Source organism: Oncorhynchus tshawytscha, linkage group LG20 (genome assembly GCF_018296145.1).
Source record: "Oncorhynchus tshawytscha isolate Ot180627B linkage group LG20, Otsh_v2.0, whole genome shotgun sequence".
NCBI classification, from domain to species: domain Eukaryota; kingdom Metazoa; phylum Chordata; class Actinopteri; order Salmoniformes; family Salmonidae; genus Oncorhynchus; species Oncorhynchus tshawytscha.
The window spans coordinates 11997998-12008257 of record NC_056448.1 but is presented as its reverse complement, the minus strand read 5'-3'; the positions used below and the strand labels follow the sequence as shown (position 1 = coordinate 12008257).

Sequence of the window (10260 nt, the reverse complement as noted above, 5' to 3'; positions counted from 1 at the left end):
AATCCTGTGGGTTCACTTCTGATTAGTTTAGTCCCTCTCATATGTGTCTGACATATTGGATTTAAAGTAAATTTTATCCTGACCTCTGCCCACTTCCTGTTATCCACAGAGGTCCGTTCCTGGTGGCCATGGGTATGTCGTGGCACCCTGAGGAGTTTAACTGTTCCCACTGCCACACGTCTCTGGTGGAGTCGGGCTTCGTGGAGGAGAGGGGAACAGTGTACTGTGCTCACTGCTATGAAGAGTTCTTTGCCCCTACCTGCACCAGCTGCAAGCAGAAGGTCCTGGGGGTGAGTGGCATACTTCAGGAGACAGTATAGTATCTTTGCCCCTACCTGCACCAGCTGCAAGCAGAAGGTCCTGGGGGTGAGTGACATACTTCAGGAGACAGTATAGTATCTTGCCCCTACCTGCACCAGCTGCCAGCAGAAGGTCCTGGGGGTGAGTGGCATACTTCAGGAGACAGTATAGTATCTTTGCCCCTACCTGCACCAGCTGCAAGCAGAAGGTCCTGGGGGTGAGTGACATACTTCAGGAGACAGTATAGTATCTTGCCCCTACCTGCACCAGCTGCAAGCAGAAGGTCCTGGGGGTGAGTGACATACTTCAGGAGACAGTATAGTATCTTGCCCCTACCTGCACCAGCTGCCAGCAGAAGGTCCTGGGGGTGAGTGACATACTTTAGGAGACAGTATAGTATCTTTGCCCCTACCTGCACCAGCTGCAAGCAGAAGGTCCTGGGGGTGAGTGACATACTTCAGGAGACAGTATAGTATCTCGGCTTGTCCACCTTGCTCAATCGTCTTCCTCTCCATTTCCACGGACACATATTGCAATCAAATGAGGACATTATGACATTATAGGGAATTATATTACTGTCTTTTTTTTACAGGAAGTCATCAATGCCCTGAAGCAGACCTGGCATGTGTACTGCTTCCTGTGTGCATCCTGCCAGCAGCCAATCAGAAACAACACCTTCCACATGGAGGACGGGCTGCCATACTGTGAAAGAGGTGAGGTCACAGCAAGCAAGGTGTTTCGAAATGAACACGACTTTGAAATGAATCAAATCATGAAAGTAACATTTGACTGACTCTCTTCCACCCAGATTATTACCAACTCTTTGGTACCAGTTGCCATGGTTGTGACTTCCCCATCGAGGCAGGAGACAAGTTTCTGGAGGCGTTGGGATTCACCTGGCATGATACCTGCTTCGTATGTGCAGTAAGTCAGGCCTGCATGGAGCGAGTGATGGCGTCATGGTGAGAGATGTGAAATATAGAGAATAGAAAGATTGTAGCACTGATATTACTGTACTGTCTGTCATTCCCTAGGTCTGCAGCACCAGTTTGGAGGGCCAAGCCTTCTTCTCTAAAAAGGACAAGGCCCTGTGCAAGAAACACGCCCACACAGTCAAGATCTGACCCGCCCCCAGGAGTGAAGAACAGAGGAAAACGGAGAAAGAATCTATTCTATCAGATGTAGATATTTTTGGTAGTTTTAAAAGATCGATTTATCTGATGACATTTATTGATGGGAATATAAGCTTTAGATCTTATTTTGGTCAAACAAAGTGCATGAAGGAAAGAAGGTATCATTTTTCGTGAAATCTCAAATTGACATGTTGAAATGTTCTCGACATACAAGAGCTTGTCTATACTGTAGTTAGGTGAACAGACATGTATAAGATAGATACTCAAGTAGCGGCCGTGGCCATATCTGGCTCATGACATTTCCTGTAGCCCTCAACATTAATTAATGTAATAAATCCAAAATCCACTACATACTGTATGATCCCATATAATTGATGTAGTTAAGTTAATTAAAGAGTTATGTTGGTAGATGAATGGGACCTTAGAAAATGAGCTTGAATCCGTTGACAGATTAAAATCGAACTGTTACCTTATTGAGGATGATTAGAGCACCCAAACCCATTTATTTTCTTTCTCCCTCCCCCCCGAGTGGTTGGGTCAGTAGACACGTATGTATCCTGGTAGTATATTTATTGGGGCTGGTGGGATGTACTTTTATTTTGGGATTTATAGGGGCAGTTGCACATAGTGGTTCACTGTCATTTTATGAGAAGTAGGGATTTTCCATGTTTATCGTTCAATGTATGTATTTAAAACATATTTTTGGGGATTTACTGCCCATTTATTTAGAACCTAAACTTCGACCCCCCCCCCCCTGATGGTGAGTTGGTTATTTGAATCAGCTGTGTCACGCTAGGGCAAAAAAACTAAATGTACACCTGGGGGGCCAAGACCGAGTTTGGGGAAACCCAGGTCTATGTGGTGTTTATTGGTGTAATTAATTCCAATCCCAATCATGTTTGTCATTATTAATCATCCAAACTTAGACTAAACGTAAAATATCTGTGTCCATAAAATGTCAGTGTTGAAAATGATTTGTATTAGAGCTCTGTGGGATGGACACGGTTTTATTGGGGAAACAGTGCATTGGTCTACTATTTGTAAAAAATAAAACTACGACTCAATCGTGTGTGTTTAGGTTGTTTTTGTGTGTATCAGCTTGTCTGTCTCTATAGTGGTCCCAGAACAATACCTCAATATGACCGGTTCATCCATTGATTCCATGAGGAAGTAAATTATTTTTTTACAGCTTTAATGCCAACTCTCCTTATGTCAGGATGGGTGCTCTAAATGAAGTGTTTCGACACAGACATCATGCACCACTATAACAAAATATTGTTCTGTCTCAGATGAGGCCATAGAGACCGGCACAAGCTTGAGTCCCCTCACACTCACCTCGGTGGGAGAAGTACAACGTCTACATGGAGACAGGGAAGATAATACCTCTCACGGGGATCGGTCCTGTCTCCAATGATCGTTTATTTGCAATGTTTTGGCAAAATCGCCTCACTATAGAGAAATGCAGACAGTGCAGACTACAATACATTTTTTTTTCCAAATAAACAATGACAAAAAAATGTTTATAGGGGAACATTTGAAAGTTGTTGCCAAATCTGCAATATTTCCATTGGTAGACAAAGTGAAAAGGAACACTTGGAGTAGTGCAGGACCTAACTGTACTTCTCCAAGACGTCGGAGGTGGGAGCCATATACTGGACTCCGAAGACGCAGCGAAGAGACAGACAGCCCGTTCACTTGGAAAAGACAGAAGTCGGGCACAACACAAACGTAGAAAAACTAGAAAGCTAGATGTAATGCTTGGAAGTTTAGTGACTAGACCATCACATTGGAATCCTGCCATTCTACATTCTACGCGAGGAAAAGGTACGTTTTTGTTTAGAAACCCTTAATCGTAGCGGGGCGCGAAGTTTCAGCTTCGTCAATCGTGGTCGCGAGCTACCCTTTACGGTTTCTGTAAGAATGTAAAGTGGTGATGTTAAATTTATGATTCATGTCAATCGGTCGAGATTACGCAGCTTTTCTGCTGTGATTGTTCAGGGGATGCTGCATTCGCTCAATCATCAACCGACTCTTGATTCGTCCGGAGCTGGTGTTGATGCTCAACAGTAATTGGTTGAATCATCACCCCACCATAAATCAGAATGCCACTTGATCAACTGAGATGTAGCCTCGAAAATACACCTCCAACGGGCAACGTACTGTAGCCTACATCTATGATAGACGTATTCAACTGTGTTTTACAAATGGATCAATCATTTAGCCTAATGTTAATAGCCTTTATATTTCGAAACATTTGCGATAGCTTACTTTCACATATCAATTACGTTACCATGGCTCGAGAGAGGTATTGGGTGTTTTTGGTGAATCTCTGAAGTCTTGTTTACTGTCTATTCAAATATGCAGTCCCAGTATGACCTTACACGCCTTGCTAGCTATCTCATTGAAACTGTCTCTTAATTAATGAGCTCTGTGCGATTTTAAAGTACAGCCTCTGGCAGAGGCCGGCACTGATAGTGCTCATTAGAGCTGTGGGGGAGACAGTATCAGTATGCCCAGACTCCACAGAGCTTTGGAGAGACTAGTTTGAGTTCAGTAAGATGTCTACTCACACTGACTAAGACCGAGTGGACCTGGGTTCAGGACAGGAGGTTGGCATGTGTGTCTGTATGAACCTTGTCCCCAAGCTACATTGTTGTAAAGTGTTAGTTCCATGTTTCATAAGCTGAAATAAAAAGATCACAGACACTTGCCATACTCACAAAAAAGCTTATTTCGCTAAAATTGTGTGCACATATGTTACATCCCTGTAAGTCAGCGTTTCTCCTTTGCCAATATAATCGATCCACCCGTCAGGTGTGGCATATCGATTAGCTGATTAAACAGCATGATCATTACACAGGTGCTCCTTGTGCTTGGGACAATAAAAGGTCACTTTGCAATTTTGTCACACACCACAATTCTACAAATGTCTCAAGTTTTGAGGGAGCGTGAAATTGGCATGCTGTCTGCAGGAATGTCCACTAGAGCTGTTGCCAGATAATTTAATGTTAATTTGTCAACCATGAGTTGCTTCCAACGCTGTTTTAGAGAATTTGGCAGTACGTCCAAACGGCCTCACAACCGCAGACCACGTATAACCACGCCAGCCCAGGACCTCCACGTACGGTTTCTTCACCTGTGGGATTGTTTTGGGGGGATAGGGGGGCTGAGGAGTATTTTTGTCTGTAATAAAGCCCTTTTGTGGGGGAAAACTCATTCTGATTAGCTAAGCCTGCCTCCCCAGTGGGTGGGTCTGGCTCCCAAGTGCCCTCCATGGCCCACCCATGGCTGCTACCCTGCCCAGTCATGTGAAATTCATAGATTAGGGCCTAAGGAATGTATTTCAATTGACTTATTTCCTTATATGAACTGTAACTCAGTAAAAACGTTGAAATTGTTGCATGTTGCGTTTATATTTTTGTTCAGTATGAATGAGTGATGGAAAAAGTATCCAAACGTCATACTGGAGTAAAAGTAAAGATATCTTAATAGAAAATTACTCCAGTAAAATTGAAAGTCACCCAGTAAAATACTACTTGAGTAAAAGTCTAAAAGTATTTGGTTTTAAATATACTTAAGTATCAAAAGTAAATGTAATTGCTAATGTAAAGTGGCAAGAAAAAGTATGTGAACTTAATCTGATCTTCGTTTAAGTCACAACAATAGACAAACATAGTGTGCTTAAACTAATAACACACAAATTATTGTATTTTTCTTGTCTATATTGAACACATCATTTAAACATTCACAGTGTAGGTTGGGGAAAGTATGTGAACCCCTAGCCTAATGACTTCTCCAGAAGCTAATTGGAGTCAGGAGTCAGCTAACCTGGAATCCAATTAATGAGACGAGATTGGAGATGTTGGTTTGAGCTGCCTTGCCCTATAAAAAACACTCACAAAATGTGAGTTTGCTATTCACAAGAAGCATTGCCTGATGTGAACCATGCCTCGATCAAAAGAGATCGCAGAAGACCTAAGATTAAGAATTGCTGACTTGCATAAAGCTGCAAAGGGTTACAAAAGTATCTTTAAAAGCTGTCCATGGTAAGACGAATTGACTATATGGAGAAAGTTCAGCGCTGTTGCTACTCTCCCTATGAGTGGCCATCCTGCAAAAATGACTGCAAGAGCACAGTGCAGAATGCTCAATGAGGTTAAGAAGAATCCTAGAATGGCAGCTCGACTTACAGAAATCTTTGGAACATGCTAACATCTCTGACGAGTCTACGATACGTAAAACACTAAACAAGAATGGTTTCATGGGAAGACACAATGGAAGAAGCCACTGCTGTCCAAAAAAACCCATTGCTGCACGTCTGAAGATTACAGAAGTGCACTTGGATGTTCCACAGCGCTACTGGCAAAATATTCTGTGGACAAATGAAACTACATTTGAGATTTTATTGGAAGATACACACAACAATATGTGAAGGGGGGAAAAAAGCACGCCAACATCAACCTCATCCCAACTGTGAAGAATGGTGTACGGAGTAGAGGTCAACCGATTATGACGCCGATACCGATTTATTGGAGGACCCAAAAAATGTATCATTACCAAGTAACTGAATGAACACTTTTGTTTTAACTTAATATAATACATCAATAAAATCAATTTAGCCTCAAATAAATAATGAAACATGTTTAAATAATGCAAAAGCAAAGTGTTGGAGAAGAAAGTAAAAGTGCAATATGTGTCATGTAAAAAAGCTAACATTTAAGTTCCTTGCTCAGAACATATGAAAGCTGGTGGTTCCTTTTAACACGAGTCTTCAATATTCCCAGGTAAGAAATTTTAGGTTGTAGTTATTATAGGACTATTTCTCTTTATACCATTTATATTTCATATACCTTTTGACTATTGGATGTTCTTAAAGGCACTATAGTATTGCCAGTGTAACAGTATAGCTTCCGTCCCTCTCCTCGCCCTTACCTGGGCTCGAACCAGGGATACATCGACAACAGCCACCCTCGAGGCATCATTACCCATCGCTCCACTAAAAGTCGCAGCCCTTGCAGAGCAAGGGGAACACCTACTACAAGGTCTCAGAGCGAGTTACATCCCTGAAACGCTATTAGCGCACACCCCGCGCTAATAGCTAGCTAGCCATTTCACATCGGTTACACCAGCCTAATCTCGGGAGTTGATAGGCTTGAAGTCATAAACAGCTCAATGCTTGAAGCACAGCGAAGATCTGCTGGCAAATGCACGAAAGTGCTGTTTGAATGAATGCTTACGAGCCTGCTGCTGCCTACCACCGCTCAGTCAGACTGCTCTATCAAGTCATAGACTTAATTATAACAGACAGAAATACGAGCCTTAGGTCATGTAGTCAAATCCGGAAACTATCATTTCGAAAACAAAACGTTTATTCGTTCAGTGAAATACGGAAACGTTCCGTATTTTATCTAACGGGTGGCATCCCTAAGTCTAAATATTCCTGTTACATTGCACAACCTTCTATGTTATAATTATGTACAATTCTGGCAAATTAATTACCGTCTTTGTTAGGAAGAAATGGTCTTCACACAGTTCGCAACGAGCCAGGCGGCCCAAACTGCTGCATATACCCTGACTCTGCTTGCACGGAACGCAGGAGAAGTGACACAATTTCCCTAGATAAAATAAATTCACGTTAGCAGGCAATATTAACTAAATAAGCAGGTTTAAAAATATATACTTCTGTATATATTTGGTGCAACAACAGTGCTTTTTTTCGCGACTGTGCGTTAAATCATCACCCGTTTGGCGAAGTAGGCTGTGATTTGATGAGAAATTAATAGACACCGCATCGATTATATGCAACACAGGGCAAGCTAGATAACTACACATGGTTGATGACATTACTAGTTTAACTAGTGATTATGTTAAGATAAGTTTAATGCTAGCTAGCAACTTACCTTGGCTTTTTGCTGTACTCACGTAACAGGTAGTCAGCCTGCCACGCAGTCTCCTCGTGGAGTGCAATGTAATCGGCCACAATCGGTGTCCAAAAAGACCGATTACCGATTGTTATGGATCGGCCATTCCGATTGATCGGTGGACCTCTAGTAGGTAGCATCATGGTTTGGAACTGCTTTGCTGCTTCAGGGCCTAGACAGCTTGATATCATCGACGGGAAAATGAATTCCCAAGTTTATCAAGACATTTTGCAGGAGAATGTTAGAATGTCAATCTGTCCGCCAATTGAATCTCAACAGAAGTCGGGTGATGCAACAGGACAACGACCCAAAATAAATCAACAGAAGACAATAAGATTCTGGAGTGGCCCAGTCAGAGTCCTGACCTCAACCTGATTGAGATGCTGTGGCATGGCCTCAAGAGAGTGGTTCATACCAGACATCCCAAGAATATTTCTGAACTGAAACAGTTTTGTTAAAGAGGAATGGTCCAAAATTCCTCCTGACCGTTGTGCAGGTCTGGTCTGCAACAACTGCTTCAGGTTATTGCTGCCAAAGTCAATCAGTCAATCAGTTATTAAATTCAAGGTTTCACACTCTTTTCCCACCCTGCACTGTGAATGTTTACAGAGCTTGTTCAATAAAGACAAGACCATGTATAATTGTTTGTGTGTTATTAGTTTAAGCAGACTGTTTGTCTTGTTGTGACCTAGATGATGATCAAATCCAGGTATTTCCAAAGGGTTGACATACTTTTTCTTAACACTGTATATACTTAAGTATTAAAAGTAACAGTATAAATAATTTCAAATTCCTTATTTAACAAATCAGACTGCACTATTTTCTTGTTTTTGTATTTATGGATAGCCAGGGTCACACACCAAGTCTCAGACATCATTTACAAACGAAGCATTTGTGTTTCGTGAGTCCTCCAGATCAAAGGCAGTAGAGATGAGCAGGATGTTCTCTAGATAAGTGCATGAATTTGATCATTTTCATGTCCTGCTAGCCATTCAAAATGTAACGAGTACTTTTGGGTGTCAGGGAAAATGGATGGTGTAAAACTTGTCAAAAATAGAAATAGTACACTACAGATGCCCCAAAAAGCGACTTAAGTTGTACTTTAAAGTATTTTTTATCAAGTACCTTACACCACTGATAAAAACCCTGGTAACACGGCGTCCTAAAGTGGGACTTGAAAGGGGTGCAGCTTAAAATGGAGGCGGGAGAGGGATCGAGCCTGCTAACGCTGTATTAGATGGGATTTTCTACATGTTCAATGAAAATCAGTGGCTAGATGGTGATGGACTGAGAGATCAGCTAATTAAAATCAGTGGTTGTTTCGTCCACTCCTGCCAATGGCCTCCATTCAAGTCCCTTTCTGAGGCGCTGTGAAACCATACAGTTTGAACGAGAGAGCGATCCGGCTGGTGGATGAGATTAGCGGTTGTGTGTATGAATGTGTGTCTCTGTCTGTGTTATGTTTTGTGGCCATGGGGCTGTTGACTTGAGAGGCCCATCCAATGGTGTATAGTGGCATGGGGTCAAGGGTAATATTTGACTGGACTGAAACCCCATTTAAAGACATAAAGTCATGCCACAATGCTTTGCTCTGTTCTCCAGTCTATCATAGAACTCCACTGGACCAGATCTGATCTCATTACATCACTGGCCTCCAGCTCCTGATGTTAGACCAGAAACCCTATGCAGCCATCCATGCACAGCCTTATATTTCAGATTTGTCTTCACCTTGGAGACTGAGGTTGTGTCCAAAAAGGTACCTTATTCCCTATGTAGTGCACTACTTTTGACCAAGGCCCACAGGGATCTGCTCAAAGTAGGGCACTATATATAGGGTGCTATTTGGGACGCTGCTCCTAGTCAATACAGAGGATCATTGATGGAGGCCTGAGTGAGATTGAGAGTGAGAGAGTGTGTGGGCTAGGGTGAACCACACAGTGATCCCACTACCACCCAGGACGTGCACCTCACCACACACACACACACACGCGCACACACACACACACACACACACACACACACAATTTGCCTACAGGACAGGGATGTGGAGGGAGGCTGGGCAGCTGGAGGGCAGTTGGCAGGCCTGTGTTTTTGTGGCCTACCACAGTCTGAGGCTGGGATGGTTTCCGTGTTGGGCTCTATGTGTGTTTCAGGCGCCTGGGTGTGTGTCACAGTGTAACTTACCTATGCCACCGTGGTGGTCTTGGGAGGTCTTGTATGGTAGCCTTCAGGGCTGGGGTCAATTCAAATTGGAGGCAGTCAATAGATTTTTATTTCAAATTAAACAATTTAAACAATTTTGAAATAAATAGCTTATACTCCTCAGTTTATTGAGAAGTCATTGAAATGAAAATAGATGTTGTTTTTTCTCATTTTGAATTGTTATCTAAGTTCACGTCCTGAATGTACTGCCTGCCTTCTATTCCAATTGACTCCAGCCCTGGTAGCCGTGTAAAGGAATTTGTCTGCAATGTGAAAACGACTGTGATACAGGCCCGGCGGCACAATCACTGCCACACTGGTCTGGTAATAATCAGGATTTGAAATGAGAACCATTGATGTTGGGAGGAGAGGGGATGACCATGCACCTGTCAGGTATCTGTTGAACTAAACATTTGGTCTTGTACTGTAGTACATCACATGGACACACTGGATGATTGTCATCTCCCGTGTGATCAATGAAGAACCTACTAGATGTCCAAGACCCAAATCGTCCTGTGATTATGGGAGGCAGCAGGGGGCGTCTTTAACTGGTGGGATAAAATCTACATCTACTGAATGAAGCATTTCCAGGTCTCTGCAGGCTACTTCTATCCCTTTTACTTTTGAGTTAAAAACAAAAACCTAGACCTACTGACTCCTCTATAGAGAGACAGAAAAACACACATACACACACAGGGTGGTCA

At 42.6% G+C, this 10260-nt stretch overlaps 2 protein-coding genes across 6 annotated transcripts in view; both read left to right on the top strand.

Annotated features, from left to right (window-relative positions):
* The window catches only part of pdlim5b (PDZ and LIM domain 5b), a 73199-nt gene extending 70702 nt beyond the window's left edge, over window positions 1–2497 (top strand). For all 3 annotated transcript variants that reach the window (XM_024380781.2, XM_024380780.2, XM_024380779.2), the window contains 4 exons: window positions 110–290; window positions 893–1013; window positions 1109–1224; window positions 1335–2497. In XM_024380781.2, coding sequence (XP_024236549.1) covers window positions 110–290; window positions 893–1013; window positions 1109–1224; window positions 1335–1424 — 508 coding nt within the window. In that variant the 3' untranslated portion in view covers window positions 1425–2497. The remainder of the gene's footprint in view (window positions 1–109; window positions 291–892; window positions 1014–1108; window positions 1225–1334) is intronic.
* Window positions 2498–3061: 564 nt separating this feature from the next.
* Window positions 3062–10260, top strand: part of bmpr1bb (bone morphogenetic protein receptor, type IBb) — a 110602-nt gene continuing 103403 nt past the window's right edge. For all 3 annotated transcript variants that reach the window (XM_042302195.1, XM_042302194.1, XM_042302193.1), the window contains exon 1: window positions 3062–3257. The gene's annotated coding sequence lies outside the window, so the exon portion shown is untranslated. The remainder of the gene's footprint in view (window positions 3258–10260) is intronic.